The sequence below is a fragment of the Vanessa atalanta genome, chromosome W (assembly GCF_905147765.1).
Source record: "Vanessa atalanta chromosome W, ilVanAtal1.2, whole genome shotgun sequence".
Classification (NCBI taxonomy): Eukaryota; Metazoa; Arthropoda; class Insecta; order Lepidoptera; family Nymphalidae; genus Vanessa; species Vanessa atalanta.
The window spans coordinates 6,878,577-6,906,361 of NC_061901.1; the positions used below are offsets into that span (position 1 = coordinate 6,878,577).

A 27,785-nucleotide genomic window follows, 5' to 3' on the forward strand; every position below is an offset into this window, starting at 1 on the left:
CATCAACGTGAGACATTTTGATACCTGGTCGGTATTCAATTTTGAAATGAAATTCACTTATTTGCAACCACCACCTAGCTATTCGCGGAACTAAATCTCTTTTAGTTAATATTGTGCGAAGAGCAGCACAATCGGTGTAAACTTTAAAATGCATACCTAAAAGACAAACTCTGAATTTCTTTAAGGAACACAAAACAGCGAGTGTTTCCAGTTCGTATGAGTGTAGATGTTTCTCCTCTGGAGTGGTCTGTCGACTAAAATATGCAACTGATTTTAATATACTAACATCTTCTTGCCACTACATAAGTATACCGCCTACTCCTAACGAATTAGCATCAGTATGGAGTTCCGTCTCAAGAGTCGGGTCGTAAAGGGCTAAAACGGGTCTATCGAGTAGTTTATCTCTTAATGTTAAAAATGCTTGATCTTGTGTTTCCGACCAGTACCACTGACTTCCCTTTTTGAGTAAAGACGTTAGAGGCCGTGCAATCTCCCCATAACCCTTAATGAATTTTCTAAAATAACCAGTTAATCCAAGAAATTGTCTAACTTCGTGAATATTACGCGGTGTAGGAAACTCCTTGACGGCTGCAATTTTTGTTTCACCCGGGCGGATGCCACTGGGAGAAATATCATATCCAAGGTAAAACATCTTCTAATCTTTGGAACATTTCATCTATATTTTTAGATGGGATAAGAACGTCATCTAAATAAGCTAACGCGAATTCAAACCGTCGGTTACCGAGTATTTTATTAATCATCCTTTGAAAAACGGCTGGCGCATTAGCTAAGCCAAAAGGCATTCTTTTAAATTCAAAGTGCCCATCGGGTGTGACAAAACCTGTAAGATGTTGGCTTTCTTTAGCCATAGGGATTTGATAATACCCTGATGCAAGATCAAGGGTCGTAAAGAAACTATTACCACTAAGGTTAGATATTTGGTCTTCTATAAGGGGTAGTGGAAAACTGTCTTTTATAGTTTTATTATTTAAAGCACGAAAATCAACGCATAACCGTTGTTCACCAGTTTTCTTTTTGACCATTAAAATTGGACTGGCATAATTGGAGCTAGATTCTTGAATAATATCGTTTTGCAATAATTCTTCTATTGTTTCCCGAACTTGTTCTCGTTCGTAGCGAGAGAGACGGTAAGGACGATAGATCACGGGTTTATTATCAATTAAATCTATACTCATTTCTACACCAACTGCACATCCTATTTCCGCGATATTTGTAGCAAAACAATCGCGGTAACTTTGTAACAATGAATAAAGTCTGTCTAATTGTTTGTCATCTAGCCCTGGTCCAGTTTCAATGTCAGCTCTATTAAGCGGTTCTAAAGTTCGGATCTCTTACTATTCGATTAACTTTACACAATTTATGTTCATTAAACGGGACAGCTCTTGTTAGCAAAATATTTTGACCGAGGACAATAGACTTTGGGGACAAATTAGTAACAACAAGGTTTCCCTTGCCGTTGGTAATATTAAAAGCGCCTCTTAAGAGGCGATACTCACAACCTGGTTTAAAGGAGTCATAACCATCGATAAGTTCATCTCCGGAATAATTTGAATCGCTATGAACAGGGACAATACTGGTATTAGACATTTCTACTGAAGCGGTGACATAGAACTTTATTAAACTTTCAAACTGTCTATTTCGTCGGGGCATTTATAAAAACTTAGTTTGGAGCTATTCTTTAAGGCTGTAATAAACGGCAACTCTGTAAAATTTTGACCTACTATTAATGGCGTTTGCATATGTTCGTCATTTACAAATAAAACTTCGATAGTGGCTTCGATGTCATCAATCTTTACATCTACGTTAGATTTGTACAATGGTAAAACCGAAGATTGACCAAAACCTTTTACTACCGGTGAACAGGCTAGTTAGCACACGTTCACTTAATTCGTCAGATGTCAGGTAGATCGGAGAGCAATCGGGGTTGTCGTCAAGCAAAGAAAACAATATGTTTGTCAAGCCAACCGATACTACGGAGCGTCTTTATTACACTGAAAGTACATATAAAAATGTAATAACATAATGATCGTAACTGAGTCATACGAATTGTGTGACGTCAAGTGTCAAAGAACTTACAGGCACGTGTACAGCGCTAGCTTGTACAACTGGGATGCCATCAAAATTCTTAGGTAATTTTAATGACTCTGCACTAGATAAACCTAAAAGTGTACATTCGCTACCAAAGTCGATATACGCTTCAAGATATTGATTATTAACAAAAATAGTTTTAAAATATTTATCATTGCGTTCATTGCAGGAGTTTATTTTAAAAGTTCGTTTTTCATTAGTACTCAATTCAGGACTAGATTTAGAATTTAAAGGTACAAATGGTTCCAACTTACACGCATCGTTATCGTGACCTACTCTTTGACATTGCTTACACTTAATGATTGGTTTTGGGCATTTATAATAAGGGTGACCCTTAGAACGACAGTTATAACGAGTAATGCTATTTGAATGAGAACTATTTGAACTTTGGCTATAAGAGTTTGATCTATGTGTTACACGTTCACGTAATTTATTCACAAGCGGCTGTGATTTTTGGGACGTTAGAAAATTAAGTAAATCTTCTGGTTCTGAACTATTTAAGGCCTGTGCACCGTTTCTAATAGTTCGATGACTTCCAAAAGACGCCCATAGTTATCCTCACTTGGGAAAGCCTTTTTAAGCTTTGCTTGCCACTCCTCCCATGTGAAGACAACTGTGGGTAAAGTCGCAAACCATCTTTTAGCTAATCCTACCAATTTTTGTAAAGAGAAATGAACAACTTGCTTCTCATTCCAGCCATATATAACGGCACACTCGTTAATTTTACGTAACCAGCACTCAACAGTTTGACTTCTATTTGACGGATCGAATTCAGGAATAACATTGTGAACATTGTTATTACTCAAAGAATATCTAGAGCTATCTTTCGTAATGTGCTTCATTAATTTGAATATACCTTCCTTAGAAAATTATTTTCTGGTCTTACGCAACTTCCTTAGTACGGTGTCATTACTGGAACTAGATGATGAAGATGGGCTTCTACGTCTAGCCTTTTTGGATCGTCGTCGTCTTGGGAGGCGTGCCAGAAGGAGTCCCAGCTGCATCATCAGACATCATTGATCGTTTACTGAAATTAAATTATTCACGACAATATTCATTTTCATATATATATATATATATATTTAAATTGGAGAACAAAAAAACAAACATAACTCTTATCATATTATTGACTAGGATATTATGATCGTAAGTAACTCATTATCCAGTGGAAACATACCACTCAAAAACCAGTGAGTCAAAATTCCGGCGACCTATAACTTACTCAAACCGATGGAAAACATATCCACCCAGAACCAGCAGAAAACATATCCACTCAGTATCCGATGGAAAACATATCCACTCAGTATCCGATGGAAAACATATCCACCCAGAACCAGCAGAAAACATATCTACTCAAAAATCGAGCAAGTTACAGGCGTCATTGTACTTAATATTACTCATCGATAGATTAATATGAAGTCCTTTAGATTCACACTAGAGCATGTTGCATGCTATCAGAGTGTAGCCCTGATCAAGCATGCATCATACCTACTAATAGGTATTCACAACTACCCACGCCAGATACTGCCAGAGAGTAGCCCCGGCCACGTACCGACGCAAACAGCTATGTACACCAATATACGCAAAACTTTATCAAACTAGTGCTATGTAACAATACTGCGACAAGGTACTACCGGAGAGTAGCTCCGGCCACGTGCCCACGCGCACATCATTACACACAAAGAAATCACACATCACATCACACCACCAGAGAGTAGCCCCGGCATAGTGCGCTGCGCGATATTCAAAATGTTATAAAATAAAAAAAAATAATAAGTGTCATGTAACAATACTGCGATAAGACACTACTGGAGAGTAGCTCCAGCCACGTGCTCATGCGCACATCATTACACCCACAGAAATCACACCTCACACCACCAGAGAGTAGCCCTGGCATAGTGTGCTGCGCAATATTCATTTTTTTTTTTTAATCATATTCTTTAAGACATTTAAGTATCTATTTTAAATATTCTACTGTTATTATTCAATACACAATATCTTTACACATAAACATGTACACACTACACTTAAAATACGTACCGTATTGGGTTTATCCCGCTTCTGAAATGTAATAACGCCTTTCTTCTTATTTATTAATATAATTCAGTACTTTCGGAGTGAACATTTAATACAAAGTACCACTGTTATACTGACAATACTAAGTACTAGGGACAATAATTACGACCAGTTGACCAAGTGACTCTTGTCAGTGCTCCAGACCAATTAAAATTCTCGACCAGCACCCCGGTATTTTTATAATGCTCCCCATCATAGTCAAATCACTTACTTTTTTAACAATATTGAGTAAAATAGTCAAATCACTTACTTTTTTAACAATATTGAATAAAATAATCAAATCACTTACTTTGTTTTTTAACAATATTAAATAAAATAGTCAAATCACTTACTTTTTTAACAATATTGAATAAAATAGTCAAATCACTTACTTTTTTAACAATATTGAATAAAATAATCAAATCACTTACTTTGTTTTTTAACAATATTAAATAAAATAGTCAAATCAAATACTCTTAAACAAGCTTAAATGTCAAATGAAAGACTTACTTAAAAACTAATGTAATTGCTTTAGAACATAGATAAACTAATAAAACAAGTAATATTTAAAAATAAAATGCAAATTTTAAAAATCATCACAAAACACTAAAGAAAATAATGCTTTCGTTTCAAGTCACGGAAAACTTTTTGTGAAATAAACGATCGCCTCAGTATGAAAACCTTATAAATCAAATGTTAAATGCTTATAAAGAATTGGGTTGCAATATGTCAATAAAGTAGCACTTTCTGCACTCGCATATAATTTTTTTTAAAGAAAATGTGAGTGTAGTGAGCGATGAGCACGGTGAACGTTTCCACCAAAATATTGCTTCAATAGAAATGCGTCATCTGAGAAAATGGACCACTGCAATGCTTGCAGACTACTGTTGGTTCTTGATTAGAGAAACACCAACCTCTTCCTACAACAGACAGTCCAAAAGGACAAAAACTAGTTTATTTCTTATGTCTCAATAACACATTTACTTAAAATAATTACAAAAAGTTGTTTAAATTAAAAATAAATTTCTCTTTAAAGCTATACGTGATTGAAATGTTTTATTTCGTGTTCTAAGTTTTCTATAGCATGGTGGTTCAGAATCACACAATCAGATCTCTGGGAAAAAATAAAGTTTTTTTTGTTGCCTAATGTTATTTGCTGATTGGGTTGAGGAAAATTGAACTTCAATTTTATTTCAACCTACATTTTTAACACCATCATTCACAATAACACAATCTTGTGTTCGTGTAAAAATTGTCCAAATTTATTTTATTTTTTATTTATTTAAATACTTTATTGACCACTACAAAGTTAATGGGACAAAAGGCGGACTTAATGCCTGAAGGCATTCTCTGTCACTCAACCTTTAGGTTAAACAGAAAACCATGAAGGCGGTAATTAAAAATGAATTAACAATATTGTTAGAACTAGTATAAACCAATCAATATAAATTGTCGTAGTTGTCTACGTGGCTCACTAGTTGGAGCCAGTGTCTATGTCACTTTATTGACTTTTCTGTTCGGTCGTATTACACTATGATTCTCTCTCTTGTGTCAACTGTTGTCACCATGTCATGTGCTGTCTGGATTATTAAATAAATCGCAGTATACTAATATGATCTTCACTTATTTTCGCCCAATCCCATCAAATATATCACAATATATGCACATACTTATATAAAACTACATTAAAAAAAACATATACATACATATCCATATAGTATTTACAAAATAAATATTGATCGTCTATCGTAAAAACATATACGTATATAACAATAGTTAATTAAATAATAATAGTGCATAACAGAAATCATAAGATGTAGGGGCTTTCTGACAATATGTGCTCACGTAGACGAGTTTTAAAAGTAAATTTAGTGGTAGCTTTTTTAATATGTTCGGGTACTTTGTTCCATAATCGGACAGCTTGAACGGAGTAGGAATTAGAGACGAAACCGGAAGTATGAGTAAGGACAGAAAGAAGGTAAGAATCCTTAGAACGTAGTTGACGATTGTGGTTATCACAAAGAAATTTGAATTTGCCTTTCAAATAATTGGGAGAGAAAAGATCAAAGAGAATAGAGAAAAGAGATGAAAGTAATCGGAAGTCTCTGCGTTGTTGAATTGTAAACCATTTTAATTTATCACGATACTGAGAGATATGGTCGAACTTACGAAGATAGAAAATGAAGCGCAAAGAGTTATTTAATCAACTTTATCCAGTTGATTTTCGTTTAGATCGTAATAATATACGTCTGCATAATCAATTATGGGAAAAACTAAAGCGTACACAAGTAAAATCTTAGTCTTGATGGGAAGGAAATTTCGAAGTCGATTCAGACAACTTAACGTGACTGTAACTGAGCGACTAATATCAGAGATATGCACAGACCAACTGAATGTGGAATCAATATGAAGACTAAGGTCTTTTACATGATTGCGGTAAGGAATATTGATGTTACTGAACAAAACGGGCGGTAAAGATGTTAAGCTCAGATTGGTGATAAGGCGAGCTCCCAATAACGATCGCCTGACATTTTGATGGATTTATTTTTATACCGAATTTTTGAGACCAAGTATTTACACTAGCTAAGTTGTTATTAATAGTTGCAACAGCATCATTTATGTTTTATTTATGCATGCACATCTTCGCATCATAACAACCATAACTCTATGTGTACGTCATGGGTAGGACAAATGAAACTATGATTAAATAAAAAAAATAAAAAAATAAAGAGAAGTCTAAGTTTTTAGGATTCTATTCTTTCATATTTTGCTTCATTCGCATTAATTTGTAAAGTTTTTGTTACGTAGCCACTTCTACTTGTAGACGAAGGTAATATTCTTTAAGACATTTTTTTAAAGTTATAATTGAAAAATGACATTCACGTAAGGGAGGTGGTAGGTTATTCCAAATTTTTGCTGCAGCATATTTGAAAGAACCTTTAAATGCTACTGTCTTATGTTTAGGAATTAATAGCTTAAGCTTCTCAGTTTCTCGGACACTCCTATCTTTTCTATTCTCTAGCCAGTCAAGCTTTTGATATAAGTAATTTGGCTTTTTGCTCCGTACAATTTTATGTAAAGATACTGTTAGATGAAGCTTCCTACGTGATTTCATGTTTAAAATATTGTGACAATTAATGAAAGGAGTTACATGTGATCTCTTAGGAATGTCAAAACAAAACCTAGTGCAAGCATTTTGAACTCTTTGTATAGCTTTTTCGGTCTTTTTCAATAATCTGGGACCATACACTGTGTCACAGTAATTAAAAATCGATAAAATAAGTGACTCGACCAGGGTAACTCTCACTTTCTCGGACATGAAAGGTCTCAAGCTATATAGAACTTTTAATTTATAAAAAGCATTTTTTATTTTCAGATTTAGATGTTCTATAAATCTGAGATTTTCGTCAACGTACAGACCAAGATTTTTTGCAACTTTTACTTGTTCTAAATATTCATTGCCTATTTTGATCTGTAAGTTATGTCCCTTAATACATTCACGTTGATGTTTGCTGCCCAGTACCATATATTTTGATTTATTCGCATTAAGAACTAAATTATTTTTTTCCGACCACTGAGATATATGTTCTAAATCATTATTTATAAAATTTACTGAAATGTTTGTATTTTTTGGATCAAAGTGTAGATAGACCTGAGTATCATCTGCGTACTGATGTATCTTACAGCTATTTAACGTGCGACTTAAATCCACTGTATATATGATAAAAAGGATTGGGCTTAGACTTGATCCTTGTGGGGTTCCACGTGTGTTAGATTTAATGTGCGAAATCAGCGGTTCATGTTGTTCAGAACTTTCTATAGAGACATACTGTTTTCTTCCCTTTAAAAAAGACATGAACCATTTACAAGCATTGTGTGATATTCCATAGTAATATAATTTTGCCAACATAAGTTCAATATTTATACAATCAAAAGCTCTTGAAAAATCTAATAAAACGAGTATACTTCCGTTACCATTATCTGATGCCGAAATAATATCATCTGTTACTGCTGATAACGCAGCGGCCGTTCCATGAGCTTTTCTAAAGCCAGATTGATGTTCTGGAAGTATGTTATGTGTTTCTAAGTAGCTTGTTAGTTGCATACATACGATTTTTTCTATAATTTTTGACATAACCGGAAGAATGCTAATTGGTCTTAGATCTTTATAGTTTTCTACTGATGTGACTTTTGGTAAAGGTATTACTTTTGCTATTTTCCATGAGTCTGGAAACGTGTGTGTTTTGATGGATTGATTAATGATATAGGTAATAATATCAAGCGTAACAGGCAAAGTTAATTTTATCATAGTTATTGAAATGTTATCATGCCCAATTGCATTTGAAGAGATGTTGTTTATTATATTAAGTACTTGCTCTTTCGAGCATTCTTTTATGAAAAATTCGGTGTTCGAGTCTCGATTCGTTGTGAATTGGGCTAGTGTCTTTAAATTTGTGATTTCATTGCCTGGCAATGTCATAAAAAAATCGTTAATTTTGTCTGGTTCTTGCAAATGAGGTGGTATACAACCTGAATTGCCCTTGCCTAGGGGAGAAATTTTCTTAAAATGTTGCCACATTAGAATTGGTCTATTGGCATTTTTATTCACATAGAAATTTATATAAGCTTCTTTTTCTCTTTTTATACTTGAATTGGTAAAATTTTTTAACATTTTATAATATGACCAACTTGCATCATTTTTTCTATTATGGGCTTTTTTTAGCGCCTCATCCCTTTTTTCCATCATTATTTTAATAACCTCGGTAATCCATGGATAAGAATTGTTTTTTATTTTTATGACTTTGACCGGTGCGTGTTTATCAAATAAATTTAATATTTCACAATTGAACTTTGCTACCATATCATTAATGCTTTCAGATTCTTTGATTTTATTCCAAGAAATATTTCTCAAATCTTCCCCAAATTCTTCCTCATCTATATCATTAAAACATCTTTTGGTAATTGATTTTCCCCCATCCTTTTGTTTTTTTATGTCAAAGTCTGCTAGTATTAAGGCATGGTCACTTAAGCAAGGATTGTGAATTACTTCAATTTTTGTACACAGCATTGGGGTGTCTGTTATTATTAAATCTAAAAGTGTTGCTGATGTCATAGTTATTCTCGTAGGCTCCTGAACTAACTGTGTGTAATTCTGTTGATCTAAGGACCTTAAAAATTCTTTTGTGTCGTTAGCACTACTATTTAAAAGGTCAATATTAAAATCAGTTAAGAGACATTGAAAACTGTATGCTGACAGGGAGCTCAAGGTTTCAATTAATTCTTCTATAGAGTTTCCAATATTTTGTGTTTCCGGCCTATAGACAGTCCCGATGGCTAAGCGAAGCCCTTTGTGTCGTAACTCAATCCACATTTGTTCTAGAGACGTTTTCGGATGTTGTATGATGTGAGTCCTGAATTTTTTTTTAATATAAAAACCAACACCACCTCCTCTTTTCCCTGTAGATCTGGGTATATGTTTAAAAATATACCCTGGTATTTGCAGCAGAGATATGTCATCTCCTTCTCTAATCCAGGTTTCGTTTATGGCCAATACATCAGGCGAATGCTTTTCTATAGAAACTAAGAGTTCATCTCGTCCCGTGTTAAGTGATCTAACATTGAGCAAACTAAGTCTTAAATATTCCGTCATGTGATTGCTGCCTTGCTACCTGTTCCCCAAACATAAACATATAAGAATTTAAATTTGTTTATAATTTGAGTACTCAACATTCCCTTGTTCATAAAATAATTCAATAACTTAGATCTTCTTGAAATAATAATTGTGGATATAATAATATAAATAATCATATTTGTCGTCTTTTCTATTGTTATGGTTATTATTATTATACGAGTATAGTGCAGTTTTAAGCATACATAGAGTGAACGTGCATTTATTAATATTAAAAGTAAACATAAGACAAATAAAAATATGAAAAGTAAAAGTATGAAAAGAGTTATCGATAAGAACGACGTTAATATGTAATTTAAACGCAACATCGGATCAAACTTGATCAATCCTAAAAATACGAAGTATATCTGATTCGGATTTGATTCTGATACTCGGTTTACCTTCGTTTTGTCTTGTATATATTCTTCCTTCTCGTGTCCAGGTAAATTTCCACTTAGACGTTTTAGCCGCAATTCGCGTCTTTTTGAATAATTGCCTGTTAGTTTTTGTCAGGCGTTCATTGACGTAAAATTTTCTAGGATTGCCTGGAATATTCATATCTGCTGTGTCTGCACCACGCCGAATACGTGCCGCTCGTAGTAAGTCATCTCGTAGAGTCTTCCTCGATAATCTCACTACAATTGGGCGCGTTGCGTTTTCTCCTTCTTTTGAACCGTGTACAGGTCCTATACGCTCTGCCCGCGTGATATCTTGTTCATCGATTTTAACGCTGAGTTTTGCGGCTATGAGCATCACAATATGATAAGGATTTTCACCTTTGTTTTCCGGAATACCGGTGATATCGATGTCATTAAGTAATAAATCTTGTTCCCTCTCATTAAGGTCCGCTTTGAGCTGGTCTACTGTTGCTTTCAGGGATTCATCGTTGTTGATACTATGAGTTTCGAGTCGTTTTTCTAAGCATTCCAATCTGTTCTCAATCCCATCTATTCTTTCATTACATACTATTATAGAAGACGATATACATGCCATTTCATTCCTAAATTCTTTCAGCTCATTACGAGTAGCATACAACTCTTCTCTAATACTTTTCAATTCGCCTATAATAGTTGATTGCTCTGACATTGTATTACTGGGAGACATAAAAACGTCCATGTTCGAAGCTGGCTGCCTAACGTCTCGTAAGGTATTACATTTTGCGGGAGTATCGTCGCTATTTTTCCTTGAAGTTTTTGACTTACAATCCATACATGTCCAATTAATAGGTACTTTTGATTTCTCTGATAACCCAATACAGGCAAGATGGTTTAAAGCCCTGCATTTGCAGCAAGAAGCGCCATCTCCTACAGTCATAAATTTTCCACACGTAACACATTTAGGCATCTTTTTTGTTATTTTTGACTCCGTAGGTATAATTACAATGTCTTAGCAAACATTCAATCGTTGCGCTTTAGCACAGCGCGCGGTCAATGACCTTTGCCGGCGATGACACACTCACGCGTCCTGCACTGATTGCACTCATTAACCACACGTTAGATTTTAAATTTTGTTAATAGTTTATATCACTTTCAATTGCACTGTTTTTGTTCACTATGGTTTAATTCTTGCTTTATATTTCTCAAACTAATAGTTAAACATAATTTTTAATGTAATATATTACTTTACTAGTTATTTTAAATAAAAAAAACTAGGAGACAATCCGTATACACATGTTACGCTCGGCGCTCGCGGCGCATCTCTCCATACCATACCATATATACCAGTGATAGGTCAAGTTCGCCTACCTCAATAAAGCTTTATGATCCATTTTAGAAAAATTGCGCATCCATACTGTTGGAGGTTTCATTTTAGGGGGTCTTATCTTATAAGCCATATATAAGAGATCGTGTCGTGAAAATCCGGGAGCCAATAATTGTCCATGTTTAAAGACTATGATTAGTGGGACGAGAAGGAAGAATGTAAAGAGCGATTGGTTTTAAAAAGTTAGAATGACGAAGAGAGCGAGTATTAGATTTTAAAAGGTCAGTGTTCAAATCTCCCATGACAATAATATATGAATAATCCGAAGACAGCAATTCAAGGACGGGTTCTAATGAATTAAAGTAATCACAGGTCGGAGGGCAATAAATAACTCCAAGAACAGCTTTAATGCCCTTTAGTTGGACTTCAAGAAAAATCAATTCAGCAGTGAAAGAAAAAGCAGAAGGAGAGGTACATAAAATGGTATAAGGTATTTCGCTACGGACGGAGATAGATAGCAACGCCTCCACCACCACAACCTTTACCTGTTCGGTCAGTCCGTTTCAGAACAAAACCAGGAAGGCTATAAAGGTACAGGTACAGGGGCATTTGAAAAGGTGTCTAAGAAATCAGAATAATGGGAAGGTAAACTTTGAGTATTTAAATGACAAATATTAAAATCTGAGAACAATTGAGAAGGGTGTTGCACAACAGAGAACCAAGGGTTTCAAGGACATCAAAAGAGTCCTCATCCTCTCTGGAAGAGCAGCTACTGCATGGAGACATAAACACCTCGTCGTCTTCATCCAACATAATGCACTTAAGAAGACAGTATAAAAAATAAAATATATATAATATGTATATAAGTATGTATATAAGGAGAATATATATATCAAACAAATATTTAAAATAATGCTGATATTATGAATTACTCTAGTTTTCTAAAACTATAAGTAAGAAATACAAAAATAAATACAAATCATTTCTGCTTTAGAATACACACAAAATCATAATAGTATAATCAAAAATATAAACTATAAAGAAAAAAAAAACACTTAATTTAGACATAACGAAAAATTGAATTAAATAAGAAAAACGTAGGACACATGCCATACAGTAATAATTTCCTAGAAATATAATTATAATTCTCACTAGTGTAAAAGTAATAAGCTACTATATATGTAAGAGGAGGGGTGCTTTCATTGAAAATACCATCTTCATTAGCCATGCTTATTTACTCAAAACAATTGACAGTAACTACTAATCACAACAATAACTTTATAAAAATTTAACAAGGTAACACAATAATAAACCACTATTACTTAGGTCCGTCTAGCTTGACTGCCGACAAACGAATGCCGCTCTCATTGTTGCGCACGCTTTATATAAGGTGCCGATGGTGGTGGTGGGGCAGACTAGTCGATTCGTTAGACTTTATTTATTTATTATTTATATTATATTTGCGCCGATACGGCCATACTGATGATAGACGCGCCCCTGCGTCTACAGAAAATAACCTAAAAATAAATTGTATTAATTTTATGTTTCTGTGGGTGCTAACCTCATAGCCTCAGCGCTAATTTTGGTTAGATTCCCGTGAAACAGTAATTCCGACAACCTCATAGCCTCAGCGCTAATTTCGGTTGAATTCTCCTGAAAATAGTAAATATGTCAACCTCATAGCCTCAGCGCTAATTTTAGTTAGATTCTCGTTAGATAGTAATTACGACAACCTCATAGCCTCGATGCTAATTTTGGTAGTCATTTCACATATAATTGTCACATTTTCAATGCTAATTATTGGCTAATTATGCACGTCATTATTTTAGTATGTCCAAAAATAATGGGAACTTTCACATTATATATATATTCTTTATTGCACTTAAAAAGACATTACAGAAAATAACAAAATAGAGAAAACATAAGCAAGGGCGGACTTATCTCTAAAAGAGATCTCTTCCAGTCAACCTATGGAGGTGAGTGATAAGAGTCAATCAGCGGGCAATGTAGTGCATCATTACTTATAAAAAAATATTTATATAAATACACATTCATACACACATATATATATATATATATATATATACACACATATTAATATCAAAGTTTATGATGAAGGGTAAACTTGTGTCAGGAAATGCTGTCTTAATCGTTTTTTAAACATATCAATTGTAGTACTGTCCTGTATGTATTTAGGAAGTTTGTTCCATAGTAGCGGAGCTCGTACTGTGAACGACTGAAGTCGGATAGGCAGCCATTTAAGTTGAGCGCGGAAAAGAGACACATGGTCGTACTTACGTAGCCCGAAAATAAAGCGAATAGCAAGATTTTGTAAGCGCTCTAACTTATTAAGCTGTTCCTCTGTCACATCCAGAAAGCAAACATCAGCGTAGTCGAGAATAGGGAGAAGAAGAGATTGAGCGAGCATAATTTTGGTGTTGAAAGGGAGAAAATATTGGAGACGTTTGAGAGAGTGAAACGTGAAATGCATACGTTTACTAACATCGCTGAGATGAGACGTCCAAGACATGTTGCAGTCAATGATCAGGCCCAAGTTTTTTACATTTTCATGATAGGCTATTGAAACCCCAGCATACTTGATACAGGGCACAGATGGCCAGTCAATTTTACTTCTTAGCCTACTGCTACCAATGATCATTGCTTGTGATTTGGCAGGGTTAACCAGTAAGCCAAAAGATTTGGCCCATAACTGAACAGCCAAAAGGTCTTCGTTTAGGCAGTCAACAGTCTCAGACAACTCACTCAACTGACAATGACGATACAGCTGTAAGTCATCTGCATACAGATGAAAGGGAGAAGAGATGACACGTGAAATGTTATTAATGAAAACAGAAAAGAGAAGTGGAGAGAGTATGCCGCCTTGAGGAACACCGGCAGATAAGTTAGACCAATCAGACGATGAATTTTCTGTTTTCACGCACTGCCGGCGCCCGAAAAGATAAGAGTGAAACCAATCAATGGTAGAGGAAGAAATATTAACCGCTCGGAGGGTACCAAGAAGAATGTCAAAATCTACAGAGTTAAAAGCGCTGCTGAAGTCTAAGAGAACAATTACAGTAAGCTTGGTGTTATCCATAGCATACCGAATGTCCTTAGTTATATTCAGCAGTGCTCCAACAGTGCTGTGAGATGGACGGAAACCGGATTGGAAAGGACACATGAGGTTGTTGATGGTAAAGTAGGAGTACAGTTGTTTGTGAACTATAGATTCTAGGACTTTTGATAGGATTGGCAGTATAGATATGGGACGGTATTGAGAACAAGAGGAAGGATTGGAGGTCTTCGGTAGCGGAATAACGTAGGCGTTATATTGTTGTATCAATCAATGTTTCGTCCTCCTCAATGTCTTTAGACATCGCCGATATGGCCACGTCACTTTGAACTCCAAATTTTGGGGCGGTTCGCAGTTGCTCATGGCATACTTTCCTCGATCGGCCGCGACCATTGATTCGACGAATTTCATATCTATCATGTGGTAATACTTTTCTTATTTCAAAAGGTCCATCGTATTTTGGGCTTAATTTAGTACCAAGTCTTGGAGGTTCTTTAAGCAGAACGTATTCATTTTTTTCGAATCTCTTCATTTTTGCTTTATTTTTATCGTACCGTTTTTTATCTCTTTTAGCCTGTTCGGTCATTCTTGTTAGCACTGCTTTTCTTAACATAACCGGGTCTATACATTCGTTACGTTCGTCTATTAGGTTGAGAAGTTCTGGAGGGACACTTCCTTTTTTACCAGTCAGCAATTCAATTGATGTTTGGCCTGTGGTTTTAGAAAAGGTAGTATTAATAGCTAATTGCAAGGCCCCCAGTGATTTCATTCAATGGCTTTTCTGCGTGTTTTTAATTATAGTCAGTCCATTCTTTATAATCCGCATAATTCTTTCCACCTGTCCGATAGCTCTGCTTGTGTATCCAGCACATTGATGTAATTCAATTCCGTATTGGTCACAGTATGTTTTATAATGAGATATAAATGCACTATCACCATCAACTATTATGCGTCTTGGTGCTCCAAATAGAAAAACTATTTCTTGTAGATGTTTTAATGCACTAGTTTGAGTTTTGTTTTTCGCGTATTGTAGTATTACAAATTTCGTGTAAGCATCGATTGCCACAAAAACATATTCCTTTTGAGAAGCACTGCCACTTAGTTTGCCAGAAATATCAACGTGAATGGTATGGAAAGGTTCCGGTATCTTTTCAATAGGATGCAGACGACTTTGAGTAGCTCCCGATGATCCTTTCATAGTCTTGCATATAACACAATGTTCTACAAAGTATCTCACTGTTGATGACATTTTAGGAAACCAAAAATTCTCTTTTAGTTTAGCTAAAGTCTTTTCCCAGCCCATGTGCTTCAGTGCTTCATGGTATGTGTTGATAAGACTCCACCGATAAGATTGCGGAACGACTTTCGTGAATTTTATCTTGCGGTCGGATATTGTTTTATAGTACAGAACATTATCCTTGAGTACATAGTCCGAATGTGCCTGAGGATTTGTATGAACTTCTTTGATGATTTTACTTAGCTCAGCATCACGGCGTTGTTCTACAATCAGCCAATCGTCTTTTGTAGATAAGTTCATAACTACTTGAAGCGGGTTACGGCTGAAGAAATCGGCATGTTTCAATTTTTCGCCTTTTCTATATTCAACTTCAAAATCAAAATTTTGTAAGAATGCCCACCATCTGTGGATTCTAGGTAGTAATTCTTGCTTGTAACGCGATGCTTTTACTGCATTGCAATCTGTCATGACTGAATTTTCTTCCATATAGAAAGTGTCGGAAATGCTTAATTGCTCGAACTATAGCCAACGTTTCGAGTTCGTAGCTATGGTACTTTGATTCGGCTGGCGTAGTTCTCATACTGAAATAGCCGATGACGTGGCGAATCCCATCTTTTAGTTGGATTACACAGCTCCAAGTCCAACAGCGCTAGCATCTGTTTGGAGTTCTATTGGATAATTTTCTTGAAATATAGTTAGTAGAGGTGCTGACGTTAAATAATTTATTATTTTTGAACGTACTGATTCGTGGTTATCCGTCCATTCCCATTTAATTCCAGGTTTGGTCAAATTGTATAGTGGTATCATTAAAGTCGAAAAATTGCATATGAATCGGCGAAAGTATCCCGCTAACCCGTTAAATTGTCTTAACTGCTTCGCATTTGTCGGCGGTGGGGTTCTTGCTAATGCATCAACCTTAGATGAGCTAGGTCTTACCTTTCCATTGGCCACAATGAATCCGAGATATTCGATAGAAATCTTCAGAAAATAAATTAGTAGTAGACGTATTCAGGAAGAAACTAATAAACGAAATGACGAATTTATCTGTGTTAGCGTCAGTGAGATTAGATGGTCAAGGATCGATAACAACAATAAACTCTAACCATCCGTATAGTGACTTATTAGCATTATATCCCGATATTACTAAGCCAATGTGTTTCAAAGATACTCTACGCCACTCTGTAGTCCATTATATAGAAACAAACGGGCCACCTGTGTTCGCGCGCCCGCGTCCTTTACCACCGGATAAATTTGAAAAGGTAAAGGCTGAATTCCAAAGGATGCAAGACATGGGCATATGTAGACCAAGCAAGAGTAACTGGTCTTCTCCACTTCATGTAGTAGTCAAGAAAAATGGAGAATTACGACCGTGCGGAGACTATCGGCGTTTAAACTTTATTACTAAGCCGGACGGATATCCGATTCCTCATATACAGCATTGTGCATACTTATTAGCTAATAAAAACATATATACGAGATTAGACTTGCAAAGAGCTTATCATAATATCGGTATAGCGGAGCAGGATATATAAAAAACTGCTATAACAACGCCATTTGGTTTATACGAGTTTCCACGAATGACGTTTGGCCTTAGAAATGCAGCTCAAACGTTTCAAAGATTTTTAAACAATGAAGTTGTTCAAAATCTCAATTTTTATTCTCATACATTGATGACGTCATCATAGCGTCATCTTCAGAAGTCGAACATCAAGAACATTTAAAAATCGTATTTGAGAGGTTAAATAAATTCGGCTTAACGATAAATTTAGCGAAATGCGAGTTTGGGAAAACCGAACTGGACTTCTTAGGGTTTCACATTTCTGAAAAAGGACTAAGCCCCTTAGAAGAACGTGTTAAGGCATTAAGTGAGTTTCCAAGGCCACAAACAGTTGATGAGTTAAGACGTTTTTTAGGGATAATAAATTTTTATAGACGTCATCTCCCAGGTGCTGCAGGTGTTCAAGCAAAATTAAACATGTATTTGAGGAATAGCAAAAAGAAAGACAAAAGCTTGATACCTTGGACTCAAGAGACGATAGAAGCCTTTGAACAGTGTAAACAGAGCCTAAAAAGTGCAGTTACACTATCATTTCCTATCGCGGGTGCTCCTATCTCTATCATGACAGACTGTTCTAACACGTGTGCTGGAGCAGTACTTCAACAAAAAGAAGGTACCTCATGGAAACCTTTAAGTTTTTTTTCAAGTAAGCTTAGTGAGGCTCAACAGCGCTATAGTACATTCAACAGAGAATTATTAGCTATATATATGGCAATAAAGTATTTCCGATACTTAATTGAGGAACGACCTGTAACAGTTTACACGGATCATAAACCTTTAGTGCAAGCATTTTCGAAGAATTCTTTTGGAAATAACGATACCCCTAGGAGATTGAGACACTTAGACTACGTGATGCAATTTTGTACAAGAATTGACCATATTAGTGGTTCAGAGAATACTGTGGCAGATGCTTTATCTCGAATCGCTACCATTGATTTTTCATCCACAATTAATTATGAAGACCTAGCTAAGGCACAGGGTAAGGATGCAGAGCTACTAGAACTATTAAAGTCTAAAACTCTAAATATTAAAAAGGTGAAAATTCCTAACTGTAATGCATATATTTATTGTGAAACATCGCATGGAAAAGTTCGTCCTTATATGCCGTTGGAATTCCGCGCATCGGCTTACAACGCGATTCATGGAATTAGTCATCCCGGCATACGAACAACGAGAAATATGATGCGAGAGAGATACTTCTGGAAATCATGGACTAGATCATGTTTGGAATGCCAAAGGTCCAAAGTTCAAAGACACAATATTTCACCATTTAAGTCGTTTGAAAAAAGTGATAGATTTGAACATATTCACATAGACATCGTGGGTCCTCTTAAATATTGCAATGGATATCGATATATATTAACAATGTTGGACAGAAGCACTGGTTGGCCTGAAGCGTATCCTTTAAAGGACATAACAGCAGAAAGTGTAGCCGAAGCCGTTTATTATGGCTGGATTACTAGATTCGGTTGTCCATTGAGAGTAACGACAGATCAAGGACGTCAATTTGAGTCGAACTTATTTAACCAACTAGCCAGAAGAATGGGAATAACAAGAATAAGAACTACAGCATACCATCCACAGGCAAACGGTGCAGTTGAAAAGTGGCATCGTTCTCTTAAAACTTCTCTTATATGCAGAGGTAACACAGATAATTGGGTTAAAGAGCTACCTAGCGTATTACTAGGATTAAGAGCAAGTTACAGGGATGATACTCAGATAAGTGCAGCTGAGTTGGTGTATGGTGAATCTTTAAGACTTCCTGGTAATTTTTTTGAGCTGAAAAAGCCAGAAATCTCAAGTGAAGAAACATTTTTACAAGAGTTAAGGCAGAAAATAAGGCATATAGCAGCAATACCAAGGCGCCAATTACGTCAAAACAAAATTTTTGTACACCCGGAACTTGAAAAATGTTCACATGTATTTGTTCGTTGCGACCGAGTGTCAAGGCCGCTTACTCCTCCGTATTCTGGTCCATACAAAATTTTAAGTCGAACAAATAAATATTTTAAAATTCAAGAGGGAGATACGCAGAAAATTATTAGTATAGATAGACTCAAGCCCGCGTTCACGTTACACTCTGATGACATAGCAATATCGCCCAGTATAGAGCCATGTAACATTAACAAGGAGCCCATGGTAACCAGATCAGGACGCATCAGCAAACCTACAGTAAGATTCACTCCCTAGTCGACTGTCATCGTATCGACTGTTTTAGCTGTATCTCTATATTTTAATAATTTTATTTTGCGAAAAATAATTAAATATGGGTAAATCAGTAAGTAAAGAAGAAAAAGAAGAAATCATTATTGCACAGACAGGTGCTGGAAATAGCGCAACGGCTTCAGAAACGACCATGCATCTTAGCACTAGGGTAGAGTTGTATACTCTCGCAATTCTGACCCTGGTATTGTGTGTTATTTTCTATATTGTATGGAAACGTGGGAAAAAGCAATTCACAAACTTTATGAGAAGGACACTACTGGATACTTTTGTTGTCGTCAGGGGGCAACCAGAGAACCCTATCCCCCAGAAGAACCCGGGATGCCAGCAAGTGATTGTGTAGTGAAGTGTAATAAATTAAGAAAGTGTTAAATATAAGTTTAAGTCACATACATATTTTTAATATAGCAGTATATTGTGTACTCAATCATAATCGTATTTGTTAATTGTATAACCATGATATTAGTTAATGAGTATGTTCGTAATATTATACATTTTTTTTTTGTAATTGTTCAAAATATTAAATTGTACTATTTTTTTTTGTGTGACTAGGTGCAAAATTTATGTTTAATTATTTTAAGAATTTTGAACATTTTGTAACAATGCTTTCTACTTATAACAATTTTTTATACTTTATACTTTTTCCTTTTTTTTATGTTTTTTAATGTAATAACAATATTTTTTGAAGGGGGGTATACTGTGCCGTGTGCACATAGGTATTTAATTTTGTAACACTATATTTTTGTAATAAGATAGTCGTGCTCGATATTGTAACTTCTCTGTACAGCCAGTCATACTGTAGAAAGCGCAATAAAGAGACGTAAAAATTGGATTCGTAATTTGTTCTGCACCTCTTATATTATTTAATTAAATTATAAAAAATACCTACAGTAAAGGTATAGACACACGTGTTAGTGAGATATCTGTGTTTTTACAATAACTCTGTGTAACTCTTTCATTAATTTTCAGTGCAAATAGTTAGTTTTTATGGTTTTTGGATTTTACAAACATAATTCGGTTACGGTAAGTGTAATTTTTTTATTTTTTTTATTATAGATAAAGTATATTAGTTTAGTTACAGTAGGTAGTTTATAATGGATGTCGATCCTCCTCCTGAACCTCCCAATCCCGGGGGTTCAGAATTACAAATTGATCTCTCATCATCCTCCTCTCGCACACGTTCCGGGGATAATTCTTCAATCCTTCCTTCATCGATGGCCCTAAAAGTTATACAGATGACGATAAAGGTCCCTTCATAGTCCACGTCTCTCAGGAAGTTGCTGATCCAGCTGCTGGTATTTCGATCCGACCCATTAAATTCGGACAGTTCTTAAACAATCACAAGATTAGCTCAATTGTTAATGATGGAGTTCAAAATGTTGGTCGCAATAAAATAGAAATACAATTTTCATCAGCACAAGCGGCAAATAATTTTCTTAAAAATCCAATACTAGATCTTTGCAAGTAGGTTAGTTTACCCACATATAACATTACCAGAATGAGTTGTTCTCCGTTCCCATATACATCCTATCTAACCCTGGTCCTTCTAAGTCCACCCCCTGTCCTAGTAAATCATACAGGTAAACCATTGTCCGCTCTCCCTCCCCTAGACTTCCTCAAGGGAAGGGGTATGATAAACATCAAAATCAAGCCATAGTTGGCAATTGCCCCTCCTCCTCTCCTAATGGTTGTGCCTTAAATGTTGCTAACCCGTCCCCTCCTAATAATAATCCTAACTTATTGGAACTACTCACAAAAATCCTCCTAAATATCCTCAGTACATGCAATGAAATCCCGTTACCGTCCAACGTTGCCAATATCTTAAATCAATTATTTAACATCCTCCACAATGGCCCCAATCAGATTCCTTCAATGGAATTACAAAAGCGTCCGTCCTAAGAAACCTAAACTCCTCTCACTTAATAATTTGTATAAACCTGTCATTGTTGCCATCTCTGAGACATGGTTGATTCCCGGTTCTCGATTTCAGATTCCGGGGTTTCACCTGTTTCACCGAAATGGAGCGCCCGATCAAGATGGGCGCTCCATTTCCTTCTCCCAAATCTCCTTACCTCCTTTTAGCCAGCACATCAATGCTGTAGCTAACAAAGCCTTCAACATTTCCTTTTTATCTTTTTACATTCCCCGTCCTACTCCTTCTTTTGCTCCATTTTATTTTACACTCCATTTTATCTTTCCTCCCAAGCCCTGTTCTTGTTATGGGGGATTTTATTGCCCACCATACATTATGGGGTTCCTATTTCTGTGATGAATTTGCTCCCTTGTTGGTGGACACCGCCAATGATGTAAATTTTTGCATTCTCAATGATGGTTCGCAAAGTCGTGGAGTTTATCCTAATTATAATCCTAATTCTGCCGTTGATTTATCCCTAGCATCTCCCTCCGTATCCTTGCAAATATGTTGGAACATCCTCCCATCGACGAAGTGACCATTTCTCTATTCTTCTTTCATTAAACAACAGATCCATTGCTCCCACCAAATCATCTCCTCTCCTAAAATATAGGCTTAAAAATGTTAACTGGTTAGCATATTCTAACTCTGTTGATGTCATGTTAAGCTCCCTCCCTGATTTTGTAAATGGTGAAAATGTTGTTGCTTACTACGAACTTTTCCTTAATGTTATCAAATCCTACGCTGATTCCCATTTTCCACAAAAAAATATTAATAAAAAGATTTGTTTCTCCCCACCTTGGTGGGATGAAGAGTGTAATGCCTTGGTCCAACAGAGAGCTGAAGCCAAAGAGTCATGTACTGCATCTAAGACTACACAGAATTTCATCAAATATCAGCGTATAGATGCCAAAATTAAAAAACTATTTTCTAAAAAGAAAAAGCAGGGTTGGATCAATTTCTGTGAATCACTTAGTCTTCGGTCTCTCCCTCAAACAGTTTGGAGAAATCTTAAGAGATTTCGCCGCTCCCTCAATTCAGAAAACCTAAACGCCTATAATCCGTCCGAATGGCTTAATGATTTTACTACCAAACTTGCATCTCCCTTTGTACCATGTAAAGATAGTTTTATAAACTTTACTCCAACCTCGGTCTCAGATGATATGGATAGTCCGTTTACTCTCTCTCTGAGCTACACACAGCTCTAAATGGACTTAAGGACTCGTCACCAGGGGAAGATGGCGTGCCCTACTCCTTTATAATAAACCTCAGTGATAAAGCTAAATGCGTCTATCTGAATATAATTAATGCTTTGGATCCAAATTCTTATAGACCCATTGCTTTATCATCTACATTAGTGAAAGTTACTGAACATCTCCTAAAAAACCGTTTGGAATGTATAATGGAAAGCAGGAATATTCTCTCGCCCTCTCGATCCGGCTTTCGAAAGGGTTTGAACACTCTTGATAGTCTCAGCATTCTCACAACAGACATTCGAATAGCCTTCTTTAACGGAGAGTATCTGGTGGGTGTTTTTCTAGATATTTATTCAGCATATGATAATGTTCTTCTTTCGGTACTCAGGCAGAAGATGCAACAGCTGAGTATCCCTCCGAGGATTACTCATTTCATATGTAATCTGCTATTATGCAATTGCCGTTAAACATCAAAATTGTATTCTCCCCCCCCCCAGATTTGTCTGGAAAGTCTCCCGCAAGGTTCAGTTCTCAGCCCTCTGCTTTATAGCATTTATACCCATGATCTCGAATTGTCTGTTAATAACTTTTGTAGCATTCTTCAATATGCTGATGACATTGTTTTATATTTTAAATCTTCGTCTGTTCAAAATTTAACTTTGCGATTAAATTCTGCTTTGCATTATCTTGACCTATGGCTCTCTGACCATGACTTATCTTTATCAATAGATAAGACCCAGGCAGTTGTTTTTACTTGAAAAAGACTAATTCCTGTCTTCCACTTGTTTTATCTTAAACTACTTTACAATGCAATAGCTCGTATTGATTTAGACTACGGACTGTTTGTCTTAGAACCACTAAATAAGGCTGTTTCTGATAAGTTTAATAAAATTCAATACAAATGCCTTAGAATAATTATAAGAGCTATGAAAACTTCTCCCACCAACGCTCTGCAAGTTGAATGTGTTGATTATCCACTCCAACTGAGAAGACAATTTTTATGCGATCGTTTTGTGGTAAAATCTTTACAGTTATCCTCTTATCTTCTCTGGTCCCGTTCAAGCGAATTGTCCCAACTCGGCGTTCGCCTTAAAAGTCCATTCTTATTATTAGACAATTTTTTAAAATTTACGAAACTCCCACATCCTATCTTAAGGTTTCAGTCAAATCCTCTTTTTTCTACTCCATTTAGAGCTCTAGTCTATAATCCATCAATTATTACAGATCTTGGTCTTATTGGTATTATTGGAAATGAAATGATCGCCTTCTGGCTATTTCTAATCATATTCAATATATGTACTCAATTTGGTTGACAAAAAAAAAGACCTGCTGAGTTTCTTTCGCCGGTTCTTCTCAGGTCACGGTGTTTCCTTTTCCGAACCGGTGGTAGTGTTTAATTTATATATACAGGATGACTGGTGAATTACTATCGATACTTGAGGACGTGATATTTGACGATCATATATGACAAAATAAAAATTAATATAACATAAATATTAATAAACTTCTAAGTAAAGTTAACCAAAAGTTATGTAATTAATTACGCATCGTGTGAACACCCTAGCTGCGTTATCGACACAATACAGTTACGTAGGTAAGTACATTTAGTTATCGCGCGGTAGTTTACCTACATCCAAACGCCGCGCGCCGCCGCGTGTTAACAGGGTAGCAGGCTACCTTAGATAAACAAAAATGATCCAATTCCCTTCATACTTTAATCCTGGCTTAGGACAGGCAAAAATACCAAGATATTTCATTCGTTTAAGCAACCAATTTATTGACTAGGTAAATGGTGTGAACTTGACACAAAAAATAATATGAACTGTTTACCTATCTTGGTATTTCCGGCGTATTTAAAAATGGAATCATACTTATTTACAACAATTGTCAATCATTAAACTACCTATTTACCTACATAACTACACTAACCTTAACAAATGTTCAAAGTGAGCTCCTTCTCGTGTGATACACAGTTCGGCATGTTTACGCATATTGTCTTTCACACGATTTAATACGAATGGGTCACTTTTAATAGTTTCGAAAGCACTAGTGATTTTTAATTTCAACTCCTCTCTATTGACATACTCTGTAGCATACACAAGTCATACTTAATTACTAATAAGTAATAACGGGTCACACGCACACACGACAGATTAGGTATACGCGTAAGATCGATCTCTAGGCGCGCGCGCGGGAAGACGGACGTACAGACCTTACGGCGGCGCTCGCCCGACTAATTAGCCACGGGGCGGGGGTTGGGGGTAGCGACACACGCGTGCGGCGGCGTGGTGTTGTATCAGCACGCCGCCGCACGCGCCGCCGGCAAGGCTGGGAACGTGTCCACACTTTATTTATTTATACGGAAATTTGGTCAAAAATTAAGTACCTATTTTTTTTACATAATTCGAATGAGAATCATGTACCGAGTATTCTCCTTAAATATTGATAGTAATTCACCAGTCACCCTGTATATACAATATAATGCTTCTATATTGAATAAAGGAGTTTGAATTTGAGTTTGAACCTCAATTAGGTAAGTACCATAACACGATGTATGAGTTTCTCGAGCACATGTTTGGTGTAGTTTTGTTCTGTTTGTGCAAGATAATATATAATGTGCATCGCCAAGCTTCTGTATCAATTCTGTACTGGCTTTAAAGTGTGTATATTCACAGCTTTTAGATACTTCCTGTTTTGCTATTAGTTGGTATATACAGTCACTGACTGAGGTTTGAGTGTTAGTCAATTCATATTCTTAGCAATAATAGATTTCATGAAATCTTTTACACTCTTGGTTTATATAGTGATAGTTCTTATGCCAGATAAGGTTTAGGTGGAATTAATATAGTATTATAAGTAGTAAGATTAGGAATAACATGATAATAAATGTATATATCTGTATGCATTATAGGGAACTTCAGAGCAAACACAACTTTTGTTATCACATAATAGGACCCACATTCAATTATATCATAATAATCTCTCAACTCAGTGTTTTCATCAACCAATAGCTCTGATTTGTCATAAAGATCTTGTAAGGTACTTAGCATAAAGTGAATGTTGGATAAGCTGATAACACTGTTGAGTTACACCAAGCTTAGAAAAATCAATGACATTTTCAAGTGAAACAACATAATAAAGAATAATCTGCAAATTCATTTTCAATAAGTTAAAAAAACTGATTATTTCAATATAATCTTCCAATCTATAATTTGTCATGTTAATTTGTTTAGTAATTTTATTAAATTTAACATAAATTTTATGCTCATTGGTGTTAATGGTTGATAGAGTTACATTAAGCACTTGTTTGTTTGTTTAAACTAACACCAGAATTTACTTTATGTTTTAGCTTTTCTTGTTTTTTTTTTTTTCCATACATTTATAGCTTTATTGTAATACATCTTCAAAATCAAGATTACCAGTTATTGCTTCAATGATTGAACCCCAACCCTCAATCAGTCTGCGTTTTTGATTTGATCTTTCAGTCAAATTATATTTTTCATAAATATTGTTAAGCATATTAGTAAATACTTGATTTGAAACGTCTAATGTATCACTGAAATACGTGGGGTCAGATGACTTCACATAATCGATATAATTACCTAAATAAGCTTCTACATTCTTAATACTATCTTATATTTTATCTAATTCGAGGTAATGCAAGAACACATGTTCCGTTTACTTAAATTTAATATAGCCTAACTTAAGTAGGAGGATCCCTGGATTATCCACTAATTCTGTTGTCAGAATTTGTTGGGCCTGCAACGTCCCGGAGATCTTGCAACAAGTTATTTTGTTGTTTCAGAGGTTTTCTCAAGATACGTTCATTGTGGACGATTTCGTTATCATCTAAAACTTTAATTCTAAGTTCTTCTTAACTCTACGTCCTAAATATCTAGGTTTCGTTTTATGACGGACTGCCAGAGGACTCTTAACATAAAGTGAATTTCCCTCTTCATATGTTAATGGCTTTTGCCTATCCCTATTAGCATCAGATATTACTCTTGCTTGGTTTGAAAGCTTTTTTTTTATTAATATGCTTATACAGTTCAATACTTGTATGCCTATTTATATAGTGTTGCATATAAATACTTTCCAAGTTTATGTCAAACGGTTCGTGACTACTAGTAAAGCCATTAGTAATTTCGTAAGGTTTTTTATTAGTGACAGAATGAATACTACTATTATATGTCAGATTACTATCCCGCTGAGTTTCTTTCGCCCGTTCTTCTCAGGTCCGAAGTGCTAAATTCCGAACCGGTGGTAGATTTTTGACAATCAATAAGCAAGTGTAAACACTTCTACATTGAATAAAGATTTTTGACTTTGACTGCATAAAGCATTAGTTCATTAGTGTTTATTTGCTTTTGTGTGGTTATTAAGATGCGAATGTGCTCTAAAATCGTTGAATGGAACCTTTCATTTGCAATTTAATTTTATGTAATTTAGCGCATTATTTATTTTGCAAGTTATTAAATTCAGTCCCTTGATCAGCTGTAACACTCAGGGGTATTCCGTGGTGAGAAATGAAAACACACAAAGAATTTACCACACTAGTTCCAGTTAAGGACTACAGTGGGTATGCTTGTGCATATTTGGAAAATACGTCAATAATTGTTAAGAACTTTTGTTTGTTTACAGTTAATGTATCGATATGTGAAACTTCGAACGGTTTATCTGGTAATGGGACAATTTGTAAATTTTGTTTACAAAGGTTTCTTTCATATTTGTTAGTATGAAAAGTACTACAATTATTAATGTATTCTGTGACGCTATATTTATATTAGGCCAATAGTAATGCAACTGTATGCCGAAGAAGAGTCTAGGGGACGCCCCCCTTTTGGCAATAGGACCAATTTGCCCTCCTTCCATGACTTCGAGAACTGCCCGCTAGACAGACACTTGTCAAACAGTTCCCAAAACCTCCTACCTAGGTGATCCAAAGCGTCGCGCTGGTTCCGTCCTGGGACCCCGTCTGGACCCGGCGTAGTGGTTCTGGTTCTCAGTCGATCGTGATTTGTGCCGGAGCCACAATTTCCTCTTTAATCATGGA

The 27,785-nt window shown here is 35.7% G+C and overlaps 2 protein-coding genes across 2 annotated transcripts; one reads left to right on the top strand and one right to left on the bottom strand.

The window, feature by feature from the left end:
• Window positions 1-3,004: 3,004 nt before the first annotated feature.
• On the bottom strand, window positions 3,005-10,948 carry LOC125075615. Its single transcript, XM_047687325.1, has 2 exons — window positions 10,329-10,948; window positions 3,005-3,107 (listed from the first exon to the last, which is right to left on the bottom strand). Exons 1-2 carry the CDS (start codon window positions 10,946-10,948, stop codon window positions 3,005-3,007), a joined length of 723 nt encoding a protein of 240 aa, XP_047543281.1.
• Window positions 10,949-18,766: 7,818 nt separating this feature from the next.
• LOC125075616 lies at window positions 18,767-19,591 on the top strand. Its single transcript, XM_047687326.1, has one exon. It carries the CDS (start codon window positions 18,767-18,769, stop codon window positions 19,589-19,591), a length of 825 nt encoding a protein of 274 aa, XP_047543282.1.
• Window positions 19,592-27,785: the final 8,194 nt, after the last annotated feature.